The following is a 25266-nucleotide window of genomic DNA, read 5'->3' as shown; positions in this document are numbered from 1 at the left end:
ATAGGACTACGTTCTCCCATATATACCTACCTGCCCATTAAGATCTGAGCAGGAGGTCCTTCTAAAAAAGCCATCTCTCAAGGAGGTGAGAAGGATGACAAATAGAAGAAGGACCTTCTAGGTAGCTTCCTCCTGTTTACAGAACAGGCTCCCTAGAGAAATTTGCCTGGTGCCAACTTTGCTTCCTTCTCAGTTCCAGGTGAAAAAATGTCTCTTAGGTATTTTACTAACTGGCTTTAAATTGTCCTAATATGTTATTGTATATGGTTGCCCCATCACTTAAATGACCACTGTTAAATTGTTGCTGCTGCTTTATATAAATTTGCTTTTATCATTTATTCGTTTAATATTTGTAATTTTGATTACTTCTTGTAGGCCACTTTAGATTCCTGTTGGAATAGTTTGGCAGCATACAATGTGCATAAATAAATAAATATACTGCAAGCTGCTGTCTAACTGCTTATTTTTTAAAAAACACCAGCCAAACAATCTAGAATTCTAACCCAAAGAGCTTCGTGCAGGATCTATCTTCTTAACAAGTCAGTGGCAAAATGATTTTGGATCAAGAAACACAGTCTTTTAAGAAGCTTCCATGATGTACTTTTGATCCTATACATTTTCTTGTACTCCAAATCTTAAAGTAAGGGCATTATCCTGGGCATGTTTCTATGCATGTTTAGACAAGGGAAAAAACATCTATGATTCCTAGCTAGCCATGAGGCTTGCTCCCAGAAAATGAGTAGACAATAAACACGTAAATAAGGTGCTGTGCTGATCACCAGTTTGAGCAACCTAAGGATTCAACTAATTGTAGCAGTTTTCAGTGGAAGATAACTTGCAAGAGATGAGTACATTGGAATTCCACTGTAATGCTTCTTGCAAGAACAACAGGTGCTCAATCCGGGCAGAATATTCCTCTTACTGTTCCCCAGGTTTGTGAGATGGTTCATTATTAATTTGCTATGAAAGGAAGTGGATTCACCAACTTTGGAATTCCAACGTTCTGAGATACTTTTTGCATAAGGAATTTCCTCACCCCCTCCATTTTACTATGCCACTGGAACAGGTAGACTGGCTTGCCACACAACAGCCTGGTGGTATTCTTACACAGAGGGCCCCAGTGGAATCACAGTGCTATGTGGCACAGGTTCCCATGGGAAATTTTGTTTGGGAATATTGTTGGATTGTTTGAAGTGTGCCAGTTCACTGCTTTCAGTGGTGGAAAGGGCTTCTTTCAAGATTAAAGGTGGAGGGGTCACCTTTTATTAAAGATTATTCCTCTGGGACATAAAAACTTTTAGAATTTAGGCCTTCAGAAAACTTTTGAGGAGGACTGAAAAATGTGCTTAAATTGATCCTTAAAGTATTAAATTAAATGACACTAAGCTTCTGTTCTTTGAATATAGTTACACTGTGTGTGTGTGTGTGTGTGTGTGCGCGCGCGCACGCGCATGCACACATGCGCATGCATATGTATATGTGTATAAGACTTACACTCCGCTAGTGAGAGAAATCAGATTTAAATTCATGGAAATGTGTTCATTCATGTTCACTTCTATTGGTCACTTTCTGCAGATTCAATAGCATTGTTCCACTTCTTAAGAATATACTTGAGAGAGGGAAGGAGCATTAACTGGGACAGATAACAGAAATCCGTCATGCTTCTGCTTTTGATGGTGATGCTAATTATTTGACTATGCAACTGTAACTCATGCCCAAAAGTTAAGAATAGGATTGCTAGAAAGTCCACTTTGCACTTGTGTAGAGCAAATATAGACAGACCTCTGCCTGCATCCTCTAATAGTTTTGTTGCAACAGCTACACAATCGACATGACACTGTTGCCTCAAGAAAATGATATAGCTGAGGAAAAGCAAGACTAATTTGGATTCAGGAATTGGTCCAGTTCTTTAGAAGAGTATAACACGACAGACCTATGCCCTGTAGGTAAATCAGTCTTGTCAAAGCCAATGGACATCTCCCCCCCCTCAAATGTTTGCTGTATCCCTTTTTGCTCTCACATCCACAATGCACTAACTATTAGTCAGGGCATATATTTCATCCAGAAATCATGTATCTCATATACCAAGTTGTGTAGCAGGAGTCATGCCTGCAGAACTTAGAGAAAATTTAGAAACTTAAGTGAAATGGAAGATGTTGCAAAACTAGTAAACAGACAAGTCTAAGGAGTAAGCCCATCCCTCAATTCAGAACCCTCACAACTACCCAGCTTGTGGGTTTTTGGTACAAACTCCCATCAAGAACCTTAACTTCAGTGCTGCAAGTAGGGGTGCAAAGAAAAGGTGGCTTAAGAAAGTAACAGGGATCCAATATGGTGGCAAGAGGAACCTTATCTCAATAGCATAATTCCCCAGATCCCACCCATGCATAAAGCTCTCATATATCCTACACTGGATGCACCATCTATCAACAATAGTACTATCACCTACATAGGGGACATACATTCTGCAGCAGTTCTGTAGGCACTTAACTTTTAAATAGATGCAAACTATAGCAATGGAAAAAATGGGGCACACAATCACTTCCATAGATGATTCAGTTGCATTAATCTAGTTGCTAATCCTGCTGTTGAAATATTTCCTTTCCCTTGAAGGATGAAAACCAGGCCAAAGAAAATACAACACAATAATACATGGGGAGAAGTTACAACTCAGTAGCAGAGTACCTACTCTGCAAGAAGAAGATCCTTACTTCAAGTCTGTGGCATCTGCAGGTAAGGGCTAGGAAAGAATCCTGCCTGAAACTCTGGAGATCTACTGCCAGTCAGTGATGGCAACATTGGGCTTTATGGGCCATTGGGCTAACTCACTATAAGGCAGGTCCTGTGATTCAATCAATCAATCAATCAATCAATCAATCAATTTTTATACCACCCAATAGCTGGAGCTTTCTGAGTGGTGAACAAAAGCAATAAATGCAATATAGAATAAAATAAGATAACATAAAATACTGTAAAATGTGAAACCGTGTATAAACGACAAGTTTACAACTGAACAACTAAAACGAGTCTATTCTGCTAGACCTGCTAACAAAGAGCTGGACGTAGACTCCTGCCCCCACACCCACCCAGTGTACCATTTGGAGTTAGTAAATGCCTCAGCAAAGTCTATGGGTGTTAAGCTGGTAGTGATAGTAGAGTTGGTGTCAGGAGACCTCAGTTAGGAGATCACCATGTAATTTGGGGGCCATCACAGAGAAGGCCCTCCTCTTTGTTATCAGCAGCCAAGCCTCCATTGGCATTTGGAGGAAAGCCTCAGATGTTGACCAGCATCCAGGTACATTATGGTTGGAAAAGGCATTCCATTATATAGTATGGTTTCAGGCTGTTTTGTGTATTAAAATCAGCACCTTGAATTGAGCTTCGAAGCATATAGGCAGCCAGTGCGAGTGGGACTGAATGAGGGTTATATGTTTGGACTATCTGGTCTCAGTTATTAGTTTGGCTGCCATATTCACACAAGTTTCAGCTTCCATACTGTCTTCAAGTATAGTTCCATGTTGAGACAATTGCAGTAACCTAGTTTAGAGATTATCAGAGTGCAGATTACTGAAGCCAGGTAATCTTTGTCCAGATAGGGACATTGCTGGGCTACCACCTGAAGCAGGTAGAAAGCACCCCATGCCACTAAGACCACCTGAGCCTCAAGTGACAAAACACCCTCAAGCTATGAACCTACTCCTTCAAGGGGAGTTCAACCCCATCCAGAACAGCTTGAGAGCACTGCATCCAATCACAGGATTCAACCCACCAACAGCACCTCAGTCTTGTCTGGATTGCATTTCAGTCAGTTAACCTGCATCCAGTCCATTGTTGTAGCTATTAAACATTTAGCACATCCACACTGTCACCTGCTAAAGTGAGTGGTGTGTCATCCATGAACTGATGGTAGTGCTCCCCAAAACTGATGGCAGTGCTCCCCAAAACCATGTCATTTGATGTTGGACAGCATGGGAAACTCTGAAGAAAATACATGGATCTGAGCAGTATTCTACTAGCACCACCTTCTGGAGCCAAGCTTCCAAGTAGGTGCGGAACCCCTCCAGTGTGGTACCTTTCCCAACTCAGTCACCCTAGAAAGATACCATTGATGAGATTGAAAGCTACTGAGAAATCCAGGAGTACGAGTAGGGATATTACATTCCCCTGTTTCTCCATCAGCACAGGTCATCATACAGGTCAGCCTGAATCCTTACTTGAAATGGAACCAGATAGTGTTATCCAAGAGTTCTTGGAGTTCACTGGCCTCCACCCACTCAAGGATCTTATCCAGGAAGAGAACATTTGCCACAGGCCTAAAATTATTTGGATCTTCTCAGTCCAGATGAGAAGTGAAATCACCACTATCTGTGTAAGGCAGTATGGAAATATTCCCTTTCAGAAAGAGGCATTGATCATGGCCCTAGCCCAGCTGGCTTTTCTCTCCCTGCCAAGAGGAACAAGGGTCCAAGTATGGATGTGGTTGCATAAGCCTGTTCCAGGACCTTGTTAGCTGAAACTCAACCAAGAAAAATGGGCCAGGCTATTCTCTGGGTCTCTCAACAGATTCAGTTGATTTAACTCTGCTTTAACTTTAAGTCCAGGCAGATGCAAGAGATCTTGTCCTGGAAGTGCCTAGGATAAATATATTAGCACTGGGCCTCCAGGGGGTCTGAAATGCCCTTGGGGATAGGGTGCAATAGGCCCTGAATGACTCTAAAGAGCTCCAATGGGCGGCAAACAGAAGAATGCATAGAGACAGTGAGATGTTGCTTCTTTGATGTCCTTGCCCCAAACATGTTTGATGATAGGTACTTAGCAGGGTCAATCGCTAAGTCTGAAGGACATCAACACTGAAACCAAGACCACATCTGTTTTGCTGGTCCAACACCAGCTGTAAACAATCCACAGACACATGGAGATTATTCTTAGAAACACTTCCTTGACCTTCAGGTCTTTCTTGATGCTGAACCAAGTAGTATGATAGGGAGAACTGGGATTCTGAACTGTATCCTCCTGGTTTACCCATCCCAGTTGCTGATATATCAAAGGCTGGTGGATATTCCTTGCTTCCTACTCAACACCTAAGCTGTCTTCAGGATGGAACATGCACATACAGTGGGATGGGAACTGGATTTACCTCCTTACCCAGCCCATGGATCTGCACTTTGGCCTGACCTATTTGAAGGTATAACAGGGAGGTTCTGGCTGGCCTGCAATGTATGGGGAAGGGTTCCATGGGACAAAGACTGATGGGCAAATAACAGCAGGCGATGACAATCAAACAAATGAACATGAGAGAGGTGTGTGGTTGGATAGGATAAAGGAAGTGGGCAAAATGATAGGCATATAAGGACCAGGCAATTAACTGAATGACACTTAGCTTTTACACTATTCCTTCTGCTTGGTTATGGCACCGTCTGGTCCCAGCTGTGCATGTCTGTAGCAGGACCACAGAACTGCATGGCTCATCAGTAATCCTAGTCAGAAATCTTGACCTCAAAATGAGGATTTAATGAAACCCCGTAGGTATGAAAAGATCCCTGCATTACTCATCCAAGGCAATTTCAATCTTGCTAGATAAGTATGTAAATCACAGAAGGTGAAAGCACAGATTCACCCAAGCACATAATGATTACAAAATGTTGGAAAGAGTTTAAATATACATTGTTACCTGCTAACAAATCAAATCTCTGCATTACTTGCAAAATGGATCCAGCAAGAGATCCATCACACATGGTAAGCACCATGTGAATCTGTCATCTGGCCCAAATAACACTGTGGCAGTGTAAGCTTTATGCCAGGGGTCCACAACTCCCAGGCCGCGAATGGGTTCCGGTAGCCATCCATGGCCTGTTAGAAACTGGGCCACACAGCAGGAGATGAGTGGTGAGCGAGATCCCAAGTGGGAACATTAGAGTCAAGATAAAATTCCTTTGAAGTTTGAACTACACTTCTAAGTTTGAACCACAGGCACAGTGAAAAAAATGTGGTTGCTGCATAAACATCATCAGTTGTGCAACCGTTGTCTCTCATCTCTTGTTGCATCTGTGCCTTTTCACTGCGTGCCTCTTCAATCCTTTTAAGTGCCTTTTCGATTGTTCTCAGTGCTTTTTTGGTGAGTGCCTTTTCGATCGTTCTGAGTGCCTTTTAACTATGTGCCTTCCCAGTTCTTCTCACTGCCTTCCTGAACCGTTTCAGGCCCTTATAACTACCAGCCTTCCGGATCCTTTTCTGATTCACTTCACTAAACATTTTGGACAGTAAATGCAATTTTCATTTTATTACACAGTATCGTACATATTTACATATTTTATTAATCATTTTCAAATTTTAATTTGGCAATTATGTTTACCTTAAATTATGCATATTTACTTTTTAATTTGATCAAGATGGGTATTGTTCGGGATCTGGGAACAGATTTCAGTATTTCTAATGGGGAATATTGCTTTGGACTTCAAATGATTCCAAGATCAAATGGTCTCCCAAAATGAATTAAGTTTGAAGTATGAGGCACCACTGTAATGTATTTGAATCATCCCAAAACCATACCCCCACACTGCCCATGGAAAAATTGTCTTCCACAAAACTGCTCCCTGGTGGCAAATCGGTTGGAGACCACTGCTTTACACAATCGGTACAGATCTTCGTATGACTTCATGGCCTCAGGACATAAAGTGGACAGGCAACAGGCAAAAGAAATATGTGTTGGAAGGAGGTACAAGGCATTACAAGCTACTCCATATTGCAAACACCCTGGAGCAAGCTTCTTAATTGATTCAGTTAATTAAGCGTATTCCATGAAAATAAATAGTATTAATATGCAACTGTTGCCCTCGAAGTTTAACTGTCTTGTATGTGGAGGTAAACAGTCAGAACAAAGCACCTTTAAGTCCCACTTGATTTAATAGAAAAAACTTAAGCACACCAACATAGTGGGGGCATAAAAGTGTTTACCTTTGCCTTGATTCTACACTCCAGTTGTGGGACCAGTTGTTAGGTTAGTAACTACCACTTTTCGTGAAGGGCTACTTGAGAAACAAGTGCACCTTAACTTTATTTCTTAAACTGCCCTCTCTGCAAGCTCTGTTGCTACAGAGACAATTTTCTCTTATGTTTTTCTTGCCTCTAGTTTGCCCCATCGCTTTACTTTGGGAATAGGATCAGGGGACAGACCTATCTCTGGGGTTTCTAGCTGCCAAACCCTATTTCTGGTCATATAAAGCTCCTGAGGAAGTCCATGTTAAAGCTACTTGAAAAAACAGCATAATGCACTTTACTTACTGTAACGGAACTGAGAGAGTCCAAGACTAGTCAGCAGTAGACAGAAACAAGAGTTACTCTAACAGAGACGCATCCACTTCTACCAAAAAAGAGAGCACTTACTGTAAATGCAAGATCCATTTTTCCCTCTCTAAGAAGCAAAACTGTAATAAACATAGGTGACCTTGCAACAGTATGGTTTAAAATAGTTTCCAGATCAATGATCTGTGCAATACCTTCAAAAATGGGATGACAAAAGGTCGCAGTGGGAAGTTAGTAGCTTCTTGCAGTTTGGAATGAAATTCTTCAATTGTCAAAGTAGAGTTCTGTTGAATGAAAAAAAAAACCGAGCCAGTAAAATAAATAATAGAAATGTTTGGCAATAGAGATTAGGTCTACGATACTTTTCAGAGAGAAAATGTCTTAACAGCTGTACATTAACAGCTGCATAGTATTCACAAAGCACTGCCAAAAGCATTAAATTTACATGGTATAGCAAGCATCATCACTATTTCTGTCTACTGCCCCTTCTTCTCTTTAATCGCAATAACACTGCACTGTCTTTCCAAGTTTTATGGTTATATTGGACAAATCTGAGTGGTTTACTCTACATATTAGACTTTTGTGCCTCACACATAAATCACAGAACAGAAAAATACATCTGGAAAGAAGGTTCAAAGTGATACAGGGCTTTGCATGCTCACATCACTTCGTCCCTTGTTCAGACTAACAAGCAATTCTCTTTATTGTTTTCAGTGTGGCAGCTGCTACTCACACTGTCATTCACTGATTGGTACCAAGCTCCAAGGCACTGGCTGGCTCATGGCACATTCAAGGCTCTCTATGCATTGACTTCCAGTCTGGTGCTCTACGTGAGGGTGTGAATGGGATTTAAGGTTCCAGAGCAAGTGGGCACAGTGTCCTGTGAGCCATTCTTTGGCCTTTATATGACTGTCTCTGAGCTGAACAGCTAAAAGTTGAACTGCCATCTGAAAGGGATAGTTTAACTGGGAGCCCTGTCCTCAACAGGGAGTTGGACCTGATGGCCTTCAGGTCCCTTCCAACTCTCCTATTCTATGATTCTTCTGAGAATTAGATACAGTTCCCAAGCTAGAGGATGTGGTGAGAACTGCACCTTCTTTTTAGTTGCTACATAGTACAGGCTGGACGATATTCAAGGCTGTCATAGGGGCGTTTTTTTGTGAATGCACACACTTGAGGCTCAAAAGCATCATGAGAATATGTGCTAACAAACCCATTTGGTCATTTCAGTTGAGCTAATATGGCTCAGTAGCTGGAATGTAAGAAAACTCCTGATGAATCATATCAGTTTTTGTATTTGTAATTTAATGTTTATAATTATTGTAATTTATATTATAATCACTTTTAATTTATTGTTGTAAGCCGCCCCGAGGCTTCGGTGAATGGGGTGGCATAAAAATGTTTTAATAAATAAATAAATAAATAAATAAATAAATAAATAAATAAATATCAAAGAACCATCTACTGTAGCATCCTAGTTCACACAATACAGACCCATAACCAGGAGATGGAGGTAACAGTTCAGTAACAAAAGCACAGTGGCATACTGATTACGGGGGCAATAAATAACTGTTACTGGTGGCAAACCAGCAAATTCAGAGAATTAGAGCACCAGAAACAGGCTTGGAAGAACCCAAGGTTTGTAAAAACCCTCCTCTCAACCTTGTCCCCATCCAAGAAGCAAACCAGTAGGGAAAAAACAAAACAAAACTACTGCGAATGTTTAGCAGCTGTCAAACACTGAGCATCTACTTCAGGAAAGGTCCAAAACTAGTGGGGAAAGAGGAACGGCATGGGGTGTCCTGAAAAGGGCATGACGACAGGCTGCAACTTTGAAAAAGAGCAGTCCCTGGTGAGATAGTTCACTGCGGGTTCCATGTGTCATGACTAATGCTTGTCAAGAAACCAAAGCTTCATGGGAGCCAGTGATTAGAGAGTTGAACTAGAAATCAGGAGATCTGGGTCCTAGTCCCCACTTGGCTTGCTGGGTGACTCTGTGTTAGTCACTAATTAGTCTGCCTCACCTACTTGGTTGTGAAGATAAAATGGAAAGGAGGATTATGTACACTGCCTTGATAATCCTGGAAGAAAGTAGTATATAAATGTAACTAACATATAAGCACATAAATGCAATTGCCAATTCTCATTTACTGACATCCAAGTTAGTGGCCATTTTACTGCATCTTGTGCCAACGAGTTCTATAAATGAAGCAATTTATTTTGTCAGTTCTGAATCTGCATCCAGTCATTTTCACTTAATAGTCCTGAGTTCTAGTATTATCAGAAAAGGAGAAAAACACCACTATGTACAGGACTGGGTTTCTAAGGGAAAGACCAAATCCTTGCTTAGTTACAAATGTCACAGAGTTGGCCTGGGACATGTCACTATTTTTCAACCTAATTTGCTTCAATGTAATAGCTGTGGCTAAAAACAGAGTCTCTTAAAGAATGATATACACATGAAATAAATGAACATAGCATGGCAAAAACCCATTTTCTGACTGCATAGAGAGGAAGAAAACTACAGCCACCAGCTGATTTCATTTGCTTACCACAAGTCCTAGCACGAGGGTACGCACTCTCTCCCCAATCTCTGGTGAAATATCATTGCCAAACTGCTGTAAGGTTGTAAGAAATCTCTTCAGTTTGCTAAGCTGCCTAGCTCCACAAGCGGGTGGTAATTGCTGATTAGCCAAAGATGAGGAGGAGGAAGATGATGGACCATTACTAAAGCCATTAGGTGGAGAAGGAGCCCCATTCAATGCTGTTGGTGAATGGCTTGTGCCATTGGTTACTAAAAAGAAAGAAATGGAATATTGATGAAATAGTTCAGCTTTAACCATGTCAAAATATTTTTGATGCACCATCAAAATGCAACTAAACAATGACACAACTAGCTCTTAACAATAAAAGTCCAGTAGTTGCTTTGCTTTGCTTGGAACAGTTAACATAGCATGGGTCAATTTCCATGAAGATTTTAGGTCCTGAAGAAATACTGTTTCATTCTCATGCCTAGAGTTCTTAGCCTACCTTGCTTCCCATGAGTGGAATGATCTGAAAGGATGTACTGTTTTCCCTGCTTATTGTAAGCATGTTTGAAACACACAGCCTCCCCCTGGATTTCTGGAATGAGCATTCAAAGCTTCACATATATGCAGTTTTGCTTCTATGGCTGTTCACTTTGGTTATGGACATGGAATCCCAGATCACTAAGGTAAATGTGTCTGAAGTGTGCATTTCATATTCTTTTTCAGTACTGATACTTACTATTTGAGCAATGATGCCCTATCCATTTGGATTTAAAATGGACAGGGCACAAACTCTACATACCATAGCAAAGCTCTGTCCCAAATATTGAACAAATTATCTTTTCACTTTCTGCCCATTTCCATGAGAAAAACTGAAACAACATTGCCTTTCCTTGAGCTGTGACCTGCATTGGTCCACTTAAACACAAGCTCCTTATGAGATCAGCTAACTTAATGTATCCAAGCTGGACCCACCAGATCTACAGTTGCATTGGTGACAACAGGGCTCTCTGCATGGCAGGTGGCTCCTGGGAAGAGCACCTTACTCTGCTGGCCACATGACTTTTCATTGCTTAAATTAACAATCCTTGGCAAAGAATAAAGCAGGAGGTGCAGTCTGATAGCCCTTGGCACCACAGTTATCTGAGCTGACACGGAGGAGCTACTTTTCATCCAAGAATAGAAATGAGAAAGGGCAAATAATACCGCACCAACCACCTCTGTAGAGTAGCACAATGAAAGAAACAAGTCTATGATGGTACCTCTGTCATTGCAGAGAGTGGGCCAGTCTCTATCACTGCAGGCTATGCAGTGAGAATCACCATCAGGTTTTGAAATGGAGCAGGGGGAGGGGCAGGAACAAGTGTGGGCTGAGCCCTTTGAAGCCTGATCCTAGTTTCTCACACTGAGCATGAGACTCAATACATTTTGGAAGAGACAGAAGGGGTTTTGGACGGGGGGTATATGCGGGACCCAGTACTTGACTCAGTAAGGGAGGGAAAGGTATTGGAAAAGACAAGATGCTCAGCTGGAGGGGTCACTTGTTCCTTCTGTCTAGCTTTTCAACTGCAAGAGCCACCCTGAGGGTGGAGCCAACAGTCTTATGAAAGGACTGTGGGGAAATGGCCAGTTTGGATTACATGAGCAGAGAATTCTCCTTCCAGGTTTGGTAAAAGGCTGTTTAGATATCTGTCATCTGTGGAGTTACAATAAGGATTGCCTTGAGGTTTTGGAACCCAAAGGAAGGAGGGTATAGACTAGCTCATTATTGGATTAGCTAATGCAGGAACTGAACAAGCATTAGTGGGAAATGAGACACCATTTTGCCAGACAAATGTTTCCAAATGTGGAAGTAAGAAAAAGACCCAGTGAGTCTCACAATAAAATGGACAGATAATGCAAGAGATTTGGAAGTTACTAGGTTGGTTATGGAGAAACCTCACAATTCTTTCTAACCAGTGTTCTTTTTCATATTGCTTAGAAACACAAAAACATAATCCAGTCTCCCTAGCCTTTGCTGTTTAGTAATACCTCCAAAAGGTAAAGAGAAGGACTACCCAATCTATCATAACCACATGGAGAACATTTGTTGTCTCAAATTCAATAAAATGCAGGAATTAAAGAAGCAACTTTGTCTTTACCTTTGTGCATAATATGGAGCAATCCAAAACCAATGTAATATGGTTCGAGGAAGCAATTCTTACAAACAGGAAGGAGCCTTAACTTTTGAGCACAGGAGGAAAAAAGTGATAACTATTTTTTCAAATTGCATGAAACCTAACAATATGACTCAGTCTCAGTCTAGCGCTCTCAAGGACTATTAAAAAAGCTATTATTAATCTTTCGTCTTCTTAGACTCGCTTCAGTGTACAACAATGAACTGCCTTCTCTAATGTGGCAGCATAGATTTCTCTTCTCATCCTTAGGTTCTTTAAATGCAGCTACAATGTACTATTCCTACAGAAAGAAGATATGGACCAAAATTATAATTACACGTTGTGGGTGTGAATGAACTGGTTCTTGGGGCTCCTTGGGTAGTGGGAGGAGGTGGCATTGTTGGGGGCGTCAGCCTGGATTGCGTCTTCACATCCACAGGTGAGTCTGGCATTGTGGAATGTTTCTCAATGCGATCTGCAACACAGATTAAAAATTAACTTTATATTTTTATTTTCAATGGACATCAAATCTTTAAGAAAAACAAAAGATGACAACAAAAAACTATGGAAATAGAGCACATTTCACTCTCTTAAAGTTTTAAAGTGCTTTAAGATTGTGCAGTCTTTTCACTTGAGTTTTTAATGTAATGGAAATCAACTTAAATGGGAGAGCATATAATGCAGATACAGTTGCTTTTAATTCTCTATATAACTTCTATTCAGTTTAACACAGTTCAGTTCATATTGTCACACAGAGTGCCAATATAGCCAGTTAAACTTGATTTATCATATGAATTATGAATCAAAAAGAGAGGAAAATGGGAAAATAAGGAAAGCTTTTTGAACTTTGTATAAAGATGAGCATGAAAACATGAAGATAGATTTTGAAGAGAAAAAAAATAATGCTTTGGGGGATAATCCATGAAGAAGATATCCTGTGCAAGCCCCAATAAAATGAGCTATGCAAGAATATCTTCATGGTTAAATTAGGCAATGCTAAGAAAGAAACTATACAAAGTGTAGGAAGTCTAGCCTTTACTCTGCCATAGTTTCAATTCCATAAGTTCTGCAAAGGCAATAAAGTTAATTTGGTTCAAGAAGGAATGAGAAAGACTAGTAAAGGAAGTAAGAATGTGGAAATCATAATTTCATGATTATTCTCTAACAGAGGTAACAGTTCTTATAAGCCTAGATAGCTCTCAAAATGCAGTACTTGCAGCAATCTGTGGGATTAAGTACTGAGGCATCTAAAGATATGGGTGGAGATGAGTGTTGTACACTGAACTAACAAAGCAACATGGCAAATCACTCAGCTTATACTGTGACCAAATATTTAACAAGCAAAGTTAAAAGAGCAGAGGGAAAGAAAACACTTCTAAAAATGTTAATTGTTTCTCTCACTTGCCTCCACCTCAGCAACAAGGAAATAAACAGCATTCAACTTACATTGTGACAGAGGCATGGAAAGGAATACAGGCTCTCCTAAATAAAGGCAAATATTTCTGCCATGCCAAGAAAGGAGAGAGAGAAAGAGAGACTTGCCAGAGCTGGCCAGGAGATAACATTGGCAACTGTTGGCCCATCTGGTTTTCATTCTGCTAACACTCATGCCGAAGTGTTGGGGAATGTATTCCAGGTATACAGATCTGAAAACGTGTAAGCTTGGATGTGGACAGAGTATATAGAGGACGGAAACACAGTAATTTTCTACTAAGGTTGCCAGTTGCTCATGAAAATGTGAGCACACTGTATCCTCCAATTCACTTCCCTGCCTTCAATCACATTTGTCTCCTCTTTTTAGAGTTAGCTGATAAATAGGTTGACATCAGGGTGTGTGTGTGTGTGTGTGTGTGTGTGTGTGTGAGAGAGAGAGAGAGAGAGAGAGAGAGAGAGAGAGACAGGTCCAAGGGAGAAAAAAAAGGAGAAAAAGAAGACTGCAAATGGACCTTACATAGCCTTCAAGGCCAAGGCCCCAAATAGTTCACAAGCTGTTATATGAATAGATGTTGCAATCTACCAATCTAATATATACATATTTGTTCAGTACTTTTCACTGTTTCAACTATCTGGCTTTTTCAATTCAAATAGCTTTTTAAAAGATAGAAAACAATTATTAGTTACACATCAACCACCAATATTTTCAATAATTTCTATCTTCCTCTTTGGAATACATTTGGGCATTGAGGTCTCACAAGAATTTCTAGCAACTTTGGCTTAACTTTCTATTTGTCCTTATGGCTATGAAAAAATCCTTGAATGACTGGACTAGGAAAAAGTTCATATGGATAGTAAAACTTTATCATTTTATTTATTTATTTATTTATTTATTTATTTATTTATTTAGGAGGCTTCTATGCTGCCCCATTCGCCGAAGCCTCTGATTCCTTCTGAACTTCTGATTCCTTTTGAATGCCTGAAACTGGCAGAGCTGAGCTGAAAAACATCAGGGCTGCCACTCAGAGGAAAACACTCTGCTCACAGTAGTGTGCAGGGAAAAATAAAAAGGAGCAGCTTTCAAAAGCTGTATCATTCATTGATGCAGTGCCATAATTATTTGAGCAGCAGTTGAACAGAGAACAAAATCCACAACATGACTTAATGGGAACCTCATGTCTGGTATCAAGAACAACCACAGAAATGCTGGTATATCTTAGATAGTACAAGGCCATCCTTATTTGTTTCTTGAACCCTAATGCCTTTTTACAATGAAGCTGAGGTGGGGGTGGGAACCTGTCAATTTATAAGAACCAGAATAATGTACTTAACAGTAAGTGGGGGGAAACAGCATGCAAGGAAGAGAAGGTTAATCCTTCCATCCCCAGCCATGACTCCCCAAATTCTCCTGTTAATGGTCCTATACATTAATAGCAGTATATTTTACTGTACTTCTTCAAAATGTGGCAAGCCAGTCTCTGGTGTTTGGGCCGTCCTTCTGAGTGGCACCATTGGCCAAGAGAGACTCATCTTGCCTCATTGTTAATGGCTTTCTGCTGGGTTGTTGAAGCCTTCCTCTTTAAGAAGGTGCTTTGCGCATGTGGTTGTTCCTCTGTTTACTTGGATCTACCTTGCTAGAAGCTGTCTGATTTCAAAGCTTTTAACTGCCTCATATTCTTTGGAAAATCTTTTTGTTGTGCTGCATTTATTATTTTATTGTTATTTTATCATTGTTTTAACTTAGTGTTGAAGAACCCGCCTTGAGTTCTACTGAGGGAAGGGGGAGTAGCAATGGCTTAAATAAATAAAGTACGATGTACAAAATCTCTGAAGTTGCTGGCAATCAGAGAAGCTCCTTTATGTAGATTTTAGCATATGAAAATATGAAGAACCACAATGGATCAGACCATATGGTACGGAGTTCATGTGGGAAGAGATGCACAAGTTCAGTGTACACAGTACAGCAGAGCCCTGCGTCATACACATTTCTTCTGCTCCTTACTTCTGTTCAGTATATGAATCAGCACTGACCACTCAGATATGCAGTGAGTGTTTCCGCAAGAGCATAGGCAGAGGGAAGCAGTGGGATACCTGTACCTGCAAAGCTTAGAAAAATACTGGCTTGCTGATGTGGGCTGTTGGGTAGAAGCAGGGCTGAAAAGGGATTTGGTGAGGTGGGGTCAAGACAAAGCCCAATGGATCTTGCTAGCTTTTCAGTTAGGAATGCTGCAATCCTGACTGAACACAGATTCAGCAGTTTTAGTGGTAAAACTAGAAATCCTAGAGATGCATCAGCATCAGCATTTAACATTAAAGTTCTTAGTATGCCAGAAAAAGCTTTGCAAATAAACAGAGATTACATTTTGGGTCTAGACTGGAGCAGAGGTAGTTGGGCTTTGGGATTGCATGATATTTTTCTCTTTAAACTAGAGCTTCATGACTGGAGTCTAGGAGGCAAAGTAGCAGAAAGGGCTCTTTAACCAAGAGAGGAGCTTTTCTGTTTGCTGACAAGCCATCTGCTACCAAGCCATAAATCATTCACAATTCCAAGCCACCACTTATCAGCCTAACACAACCTGCACTCCAACTGTGGATGGACACAACGGAGGAACTCAAAGTACATACAGAGAAGGTAACTTAACTGGACAACACCTACTGAAGACTGTTTGTCAAGCCAAATTCATTAGGCATTAGGAAGATAGAAATGATGCATTTTGCAGCTGAGAAACACAACTCTATCAGTGATTCCTTCCTAGAGACCAACAGAATGACCCAAACCACAGGCTACAGATGAAAACAAGCACATATATATGTGTTTGGACTTGATGGCCTTCATGGCCCCTTACAACACTACTATTCTATGATTCTATGATTTGTGAATATATCATCAAAATTGCATAGGAAGTATTCTAGATGTAAAAGATTTACCCATTTTAAAGATGGGGAACTCAGTGAATCCAATGCAGAACCAATACAAAATTATCTGGGGGCATAGGCACAGTAGAGGGCATTACATATTTCACCTCCACTCCACTCCGCTCCCCTTCCATACACACACACCACAGAGAAAAGAACCCTGAGGGGAACGTACTACTGATGGTCTTAAGTTGCTCTGCTGCCACTATTACTGGCCAATTGTGGTAGCAACATCACTAAGCCTATTGCTCCACTAGTCATTCAGCTGAGAGCCCTATAGCTGGATGTACTATTTCATTGTGCTGCAGAGCCTGGCAATGGGAACTGTGGGAAAGAATCCCACAGTGACATCTCCCATTGATTTCCTCCCTGACTGGAGTCAAGTCAGCTAATTCAGACTTTGCTTTCAAGCCAGCCATGGAACTGCTGGCACTGCTGGAAGCCAAAGGGCCAAACAACAGAAACCAGGTAGCGTGCTAGTGCATTTTTCACTAAGCCTAACGCCATGCATGCCCATCCAAATTTTGAAGTCTTCCCTCAGTCAAGTTCTACACATATCAAGAAGTAAAATGGAAAAACAACCAGCATCCAAAACACCAGGAAGCAGAGATGATCAGGGTTGCAACTAGGGTGGGCAGGACAGTTGGCTGTTTCTTACATACAATGACCATCTAGGACTTCAGCCACAACAGCCCGACATACTCTGGTATATTCACATGTCTATCTGGACACTGCCTCACCATCAACATCTCATGATAGGTACGTAGGTAACCTGGATTTCATTTCACTAGTAAGCAGGATTTAGCAAGCCCTGCCCTGCTATATTGGCACAGACCAAAATGTTTCCAACTAGTAGCACCTCTAGGTTAAGCACCCTTTCCCAGTAAAGCTGTATCATGTAACAAACCTCAGCACTCTTAAGCAAGTAGCACAATAATTTTAGCTTCTGAACCACTATCCCAATTTCAACCACAGTGTGTTGCCTTTTTTGAAGGCTCTCTTTAGCTTTATCAAGTCAATAATCTGTGCTTAGTAAAGACCAAGAAATACTGAACCCTCTTCAAAAAGGGCTTAAGCCCAGCAGCTTCTTAAAATTGGAGGAGAAAAAAGATCTGGCTGGAACTCATTTTCTTCTGTTCTCTACAATCAATTCATGATGAGGGTAGATGGTGAAATAACAGGCCAAACCCAACCTATGCACATACAAACCTCTGGTAACAGGAGAGTCTTAAGATAAATTCATAAAATATGTTGCAAGCCTACAAACATCTCCTCCATTTGTTTTTTATTATATTTTTAAAATGAAATATACATTCTTGAATCTCTTTTAGCAGCAAAGAGCTAGAAGCTGTGATTTAATCACAGAAGCATTTTGCCCCACTCTAAATTAAAGAATGCTGTAAAACCAACTTTAAATTATGACGTTTCTTCTGTGGATTGTTTTGGTTTCTGACACTGAGCTGTTCTTTGTCATACATTCGGTTCTTATTATAGGAATTATTTTTAACTCTTGTAGTTAACTTTTAGGTGAACTGTGATATGTACTGCAAGTGTTTCCAACCTTATAAAAAATAAATATGGAGACAGAAGATGACCACTAAGAAAAACATGCCCACAATAGACGAAAGAAAAAGGAAAGGCTTCTATAGTAAGAAGCGTTTAGTTAACTTCCTGTATCTTAATAGTTTAATCCATTTTTAAAACAAGATGGCCTTTCATATATGGCAAAATTTCAGCTTGCATGGAAAGCATCCAATCTTCGTACATCAAGAAAGGCTGATATATGGAACAAAATATGGAATATGTAAATACACAACTGATGCCTTTTCAATAGCCAATTCAATGTCAGGCAGTTCTGCAAGTGGTGTGTTTTCAATTTCCTTTTTAAAATAAAAAACGTACGATATAATAAGCAGTGGCATTTACTTTACTGTTAGCTAGTATAAAGAGTTCCAGATGTATGTCCAGGCATAAAAAAGATTCTTTAAAAAAACACTGTTCATTGGTTTTGAGCAGTGTACTTCTGCTAACCTACGGAAAAATTGCTGTAGTTGTTCAGAGGGTTGCTAAATTTATCAGTTTTCTTGTCATATTGTTTTCTTTAGAAAGTATCGGTTTATCAATGGCTTTCTTGCTACCTTGTTTTCTTTAGAATGCAGTCCATCTACTAATGATAAATCTTCAATACTTCATGTATGCAAAGATGATCTGAAGCTCATGACAGAGTTGTGCTTACATGTCACATAAGGGCAGCAGCAGTTATAATTCAATTAAAATAGTGTCATTAATAAAAGCTGTGATATGATTTAATATCCCTGGAATATATTTGAAAGAATGGGAAGAGAGATTCAAACACTGCCAAAGAAAACAACCGTCTCCTCCCACAAGCCCATTACAAGCTCCACAGAATATTTAAATAGCAGACTGTGATTATTTAATTAATTGAAATAATTAATGATCTTTATAGAGATCGGAAACTTGTGACCCTCCAGATGCTGTAAAATTTCAAATTCTTTAAGATCATACATATTATCCAAAAGCACTATATAGGAAAGGAAAATTGAAAGGAATTGGTAGTGTTTTCTATTTATTATATATTGGGCATATATAATCAAGTCATAATCCCCACTGGATTAGAATCCCCTTGGCAAGGATCAGAGAAACTGGCTATAATGCTATTGACAAGTTTACTCTTGAAAAAATATCATTTGATGCTGCAGTCATTGAAACTGTGAGCAACTAGAGAAAAGAGTAACCTTTATGTTATTTATGCAGACCTTATACAATTACAACATGTGAGAAAAACATGGTAACAAAAAGGATAACCGTGGCAGCACAGCTGAGTTCATATTGACCCAGTCTTTACGGAAGAAAAGTAAATCAGAAATTAAAGAAGAGATGATTCATCAGATTTAATATAGAAGCATAACTTCATACAGAAGCTCAAAAACTCAAAATAAAAGAACAATCTGTTCAATGCAAAAGTGGCCTATTGTTCATGTGCATGGAATGAGTCTGGATCCAGTCGGGCTTCTGTGAATGGAAGAAAGGTGGTGGTAGTTTCCACTGATTTGCTCTACAGAACACTGCAGTGTTGCAGGGTTTCCAAATATTCCAAAATCTTCAGGGGGTAGCGAGAAAGGGGCAAGCTGAGACATGAGCATTCTATTTCTGTGACTGGAGATTCACTTAGATCCAACTCAGTAAAAATATCTGAAATAACCTTCTTCCTATGTGCAATATTGTTTTGTATGGACTTGCTGTAAGATCAGAAGGCATAGGAAAAGAGGGCACTGCTGGCTCAAGAAGGCATATTAGTACATCAACCCGACAGACAGAAAACATGTTGATATACTCAGTGATTGAGTTTGCATGATCACTGCATTGGTAGTGGCATATTTCAGCCACAATGAGCTGCAGCATGGAAAAATACTACGCTGAAAATTGAGTCCACAACTTCACTTTGTCATGTTGTCCAAAGAGCAGGGGTAGGTTGTGCATAGGCTGTAGAAATCCACAACAGATTCAGATGATGTCAGATTTCTATGAATCTGTCCCAGATATTCTGCAGCAGACTGGCTTTTCCCAACTTGCACTTATTCTGTGGACTTGTGGAATTTTTATTTTATGTAAATGTATGCAAATTTAGTCATAAAATAAACAGCTGACTGAATATAGGTATTGTGCATTGGGTGGGTTGTATGCACTTTTAGAAGTGTGAATGTGTATTAAAATATTTGTACAAAATCTGATTCTGTCAATGAACAGCCAACAGAATGAAAGGTGTTGACGTTCTTGAAACTTAGACGGAAAGGATTTAACAAATTCCATACATCCCTTCTTCTGCAAGGGTTAAACAATGCTTGCCTAATCCTAAATCAGGTCATGGGTTCTGTGAGTGTTATTTAACCCCTTCAAACCCCTCTTTGCTAGGTTCTGACAATACAACAAGCTGCAGTTATGGCTTGAATATTCAGAATGGCCATGGGTACACACTGTAGTCCACCATAGCTGAAATACACCATGTGTGGCAGTTTTTGTGAACTGGCTTAATACAATTAATGGAAAATTAGTCCAACTGAAGTTCCTAAGCATATGTTTTTAACATAACTCTAGAGAAGAGAGTATATGGCTCCTCATGTACTTCTTGAAAAAAAGTATAAGAGGCAATTATAATTCTTCTTAAAATGCTAGGTAAATAGAAATCCAGTCTAGTTTATCTGCAGCATTCAAAGAATATAGTTAATGCGACATTCTGAGAGAGACACAGACATAATATACAGATATACAATATAAAGACAAGATTATACAAATAATCTTGCTAAAAAGAAAGAGGTGGGTCTTAATCTTTGGCCAGATAGCACTCTATAGAACACATCATAAAAGGCCTTACCAAAATACAAGCATTACATTTTACCATGGTTTACAGTTTTCACGCAATTGGATCCCTGGTCTCTTTCCCCCTTTTCCCCCAAACGAGCAGTGATCCATATTGGAAAGGGCAAGGACACTTATGAAGGAGGTTCAGCAAGCAGTTATGGTAACCTTGATTAAATTTCATACCAAAGAGACTACCTCTACCCCATGTTTCATGGCTACCTTTAAGACTGACTTATTATCTATGCACAGTGGGGATTTTTCTTTGGATTCATGCTTTTTAACTTGTTCATAAGTGACCTGGAGTTTGCTGAGGATCCCAAATTAGGGTGGTTAAAACAAAAAGGGAGCTCCAAAACAAAGAGCTTGAAAATGATTTCTCCAAACTTGGTGAATGGCCTTCAAAATGAGAAACATGGTTCATTGGGGCAGTAGAACCCCAACTTCAAGTATATGGTAAGGTGGTATGAGCTAGCAGTGACTGACTAGAAAGGGTTCTTGAGGTTGTGGTAGATAGGTCACTGGCACTATTGATCAAATGAGCAACTACTGAGAAAATGGCAAAATCCATGTTGGAAATCCTTAGGAAAGAATTGGAAATAACTGCCAATAACATAATGCCCTCATTCAGATCTGTAATGCAACTGCACCTGGTATCTTGTGCACAATTTTGCTCACCACACTTGATGTTTTAGAGTTGGAAATGTTCAGAAAGGACAACCAATTATTATGGAACTGGGAAAACTCCCCTGTGAATAAAGTTTGCATCTGGTGCTTCTATCATAAGAAAGGTGAGTAAAAGGGCATATGATAAGAGGTACAGAAAGTTATTCATGGTTTGGAGAAGGTGGAAAAAGATTCTCTCATAATACCAGAATCTCAGTCACTCAAGGAAGCAGTAGAGTGGGGGTTCCTCATTGGATCGAAGGAATTACTTTTCAACAGAGCACCTAGTTAAACAAATTAATTCATCATCATTGGATGTAGTTATGGCCATCACTTTGGATGACTTTAAAAAGGGTTGAGACAAATTCATGGAGGTTAAAGATATCAGTAGCTTTTAGCCATAATGGCTTGATCTTGTCTCCAGTACAACAAGTTTCAGAATAGTAGTTATGAGGAAACACAAATATTAGGATGCAACTGCATTCATATTCTGATTATGGGACACCTATAGGCATCTGTGAGGGAAGAGAATACTGCACTGGGTATGCCTTTGGTCTGAGCCAGAATGGCTGCTCTTACAACCCTAAAGTACACCCACAAGGACACAAGCGTTTTATTGGCCCTGCTGGTTTGAAATTCTGCTTTACTGAAGACATGCCAACACTTAAAACTGTATATTTTTCCAAAATGGAACAATATATATGTAGTCACAGTGGCTTTTTTAATGATTAAAGAAATAAGGTAGAATAACTAGCACACTTTCACTTCTGCATACTTGCTATGGAATAGATTGTAAGCCCAATGTAAGTTGGTATAGATCAAGGACCCTCTCTGTCGGCACATGAGCCAAGTCGCCCCAGCATCGCCCCAGCAGCCGAGCAACGGATAACAGTGCACACAGGGGCCATGCGCATGCCAAACGATGATGTCATGAGCCGCGACTCATTAGCCGCAACTTGTCCGAGCTTTCACATGGCTGGTCAGTGCACTGCCAAGGATATATATATATATATATATATATGCGCGCTTGGACTGGCTGTGAGTTGTTTTTTCTAAACTAAAACCTCAGTTTTCAGGTTTAATTTAGTGTTGGCACTTTGAGATAAATAAGTGGGTTTTGGGTTCCAGTTTGGGCACTCGGTCTCTAAAAGGTTCACCATCACTGATACAGATGTAGGAAAAACAATACCATCTGATGTGTCTTTAACATAAGAAGAAGAAAGTACATTTTTTCTCCCAACAATATGCCATTTTTTCTAGTAGAAATCAGCAGAAATACAAATAAAATAAAGACCCGGCAGATTGATATAACAATTGGCTTGATCTTGAATGCAACATGCTCAAAGCTTTGTGCGATATGATCCTCCCTCTCCCATCTTCCACAACAGCCATTTTACTTGCTTTGTAGCAATTTTATCTAACTCTTTTTCAATAGAAAAATGGGCACTTAATCTTCTCTTTCATATAATCAACTATTGTTCAAAATAAATGGAAATCTATCCCGTTTACTTTGTTAAGCATATTCTTTAAAACTAGCCACTGAAAATCCAGTCAATAAATCCAGTCATGAAAAAATATGCTTGGAACAGCAGCAATCAAAATAATATTGTAACTGGATTATGCATACTATTACAAGATTATCCAGCCCAGGAACTAACTTCAGATTGCAAACTTGATGAAAAGAAAGAACAGAGTCAGAGAACACATTTGTATATTAAAAGTGAACTAAAGGCCTATTATATTTTGAAATAAACTCTTCTCCTCTCCTCTTTTCTTCCTCTATATAAAATTCCCACCAATTCACAATATATTTGGAAATATGAATCTATTTTACCATTCAATAACATTGTGTCACTGACAGAAAATTATGGATAACTGTCATGAACACTGACTTCTTTAGAACAAAATGTAAGCAAGTTTTACTGTACTATATGAACTCTCTTAGAACATTGTACATGTATGAATTAGATGATCATAACAACAGACTGTAATGAAAATCTTATCTAGAATGCTATTGCAAGCACTATGCTAACTCAGGTGTTCAAAAATGCCCACATATAATATACACACATGAATAGACACAAACGTATCCTTTCAATATGATATGGCAGCAACCTACATCTGTGGGAGAGAAGGGGACAGGCAGCCTTCACTGGCAAAAGACAATACATTAGGATATACTGAGGGGCTTGTAACTGAGAGCCCCTTGGATGAATTTTTATGTCTCCACTGACCTAGTTCAGTACATGCAGAGGGAAAGGGTTGTGGGAACAGCTTTTTTCCTCAAGATTCAGTTCTGGCTCCTTTTTTCCGTTCTGCTTTCAAGAAGGAAGACCAGCATTATTGTTCCTAATGGTCTTAGTATTGTGTTTACCAGTAATTTATTATTTATTTCATTTGCAAACTGCCTCTCATCTGTCATAGATTTTAAATCAGTGAAGATTAAGCCCCCAAGCAGTCTTACATCAAGGGCTGGCAAAGACCAGAAGCAGACCTACTTAGTTTCAGCAAGACTTCTGGACCAAGTGCCTTTGGACCACACCTGGAATCCAGAGGAAGGGATGACAGAGGTTTCTGCACTGGGGTCTATCCAACACGTTTCCATTACTTACCACCCCTGCTACCCTGATTCAGCCGATCACTACAAGCTCTCTGAAAGCAAGAAGCTGGGTCAGCACCATTTAATTTGATCAAGGGTTGTGGCTTTAAAAAGCAAGAGAGAATGCTGTGCATCTCCTAGCTCGTGCTTTTGCCTCTGATGGTCTGCACCAGTGACCGAACATAACCTGGAAGCAGTATATGAATTTCCATTATGCTTGGACCTACAACTGCAAAGGGGTCTCTGTAGCTAGTTGCTTTTGGTGAGAGCTGAGTGATGATGCCCTGGCTGAATCCTTTTCTGGCATTCTGGAGATCATCAGCATACACAAAGCAAAAAAATAAAATAAAAATAGATGGTCCCCAAATGAATCTTCTGATAAAATTAAATATGGCTGTTTGATGAAATTATCTGAGGGCACAGAGCAGCATTTCTCTGTATGTTTATCTCTATGCCAAAAACTGTATAAGTTTTCAATTCAAATTTGCATCACAAATGCAAATGACGACTGAAACATTGTGTGTCAGCGGTCTTTACTCTGCCCCGTAGTTATCAATATGAAGCCACTGTCAGCTCCACTTGGGGAGGGCAGTGCAGAAGACTTGGACAGCAATAACCCTAGAGAAAGCTAGCAATATTAATTGTTCCTGTCTGCCTCCTTTAATCACATATCCAAGTGTTTGAAGATGTACTTTGTCAACTGCAATTATTTATGTACACACACATAATTATCTATAAGGAATAGCATGGTAGGAAGGTTACTTTATGCAGTATGTCATCATATATAATGAAACTATTTGGATAAACATGTACAAACGCAGAAGCAAACAGGTGAGCATGGAAGTATGGAAAAACTTAAGATGTTTGCAGATGTGGTCAAGAAGCATTGTCCTCCCCTTCATAATTTTTATACTACATTCCAAAACATGGGGCTTACTTCAAAGTATATGTTTCTAGAACAGGGGTGATTGTTTTTTGGAGACATTAAATGATGTGCCTAAAAATCCTTGGTCAACTAATTAAAATCAACTTTATCTCTGCTTAGCTACTAAAATAAAATTTAACTGTACAAAGATCCTAGCAGAATTAACACCTTAAAAAGTTATTTCAAATTTAATGGGTTGCAGACAAGGTTCCTGAGGAGAGTTCCAATAACTCCTTTCCTCCTGTGCTTCTCCTACAACTGCCCTGGATCTTTCAGAATGGTGCCCAGCCTTCTGAGGCAGAGTTGAAGGTGAATAGAATGGCTGTAGAGGGGAAAAACAATCCATTCCATTGACCGATGTCA

General features: G+C 39.7%; 1 protein-coding gene across 7 annotated transcripts in view; it reads right to left on the bottom strand.

Moving 5' to 3' along the window:
- Window positions 1-25266, bottom strand: part of RUNX1T1 (RUNX1 partner transcriptional co-repressor 1) — a 156703-nt gene that overhangs the window by 46705 nt on the left and 84732 nt on the right. For all 7 annotated transcript variants that reach the window (XM_044423761.1, XM_044423765.1, XM_044423763.1 and 4 more), the window contains 3 exons: window positions 12324-12461; window positions 9855-10096; window positions 7497-7586 (listed from right to left, as the gene is read on the bottom strand). In XM_044423761.1, the coding sequence (XP_044279696.1) occupies window positions 7497-7586; window positions 9855-10096; window positions 12324-12461 (470 nt within the window). The remainder of the gene's footprint in view (window positions 1-7496; window positions 7587-9854; window positions 10097-12323; window positions 12462-25266) is intronic.

Source organism: Varanus komodoensis, unplaced genomic scaffold, assembly GCF_004798865.1.
Source record: "Varanus komodoensis strain SLA01 unplaced genomic scaffold, ASM479886v1 scaffold14_1, whole genome shotgun sequence".
Classification (NCBI taxonomy): domain Eukaryota; kingdom Metazoa; phylum Chordata; class Lepidosauria; order Squamata; family Varanidae; genus Varanus; species Varanus komodoensis.
Note: the sequence above shows the minus strand (reverse complement) of the source record. Positions and strands in the feature narration are given on the sequence as shown.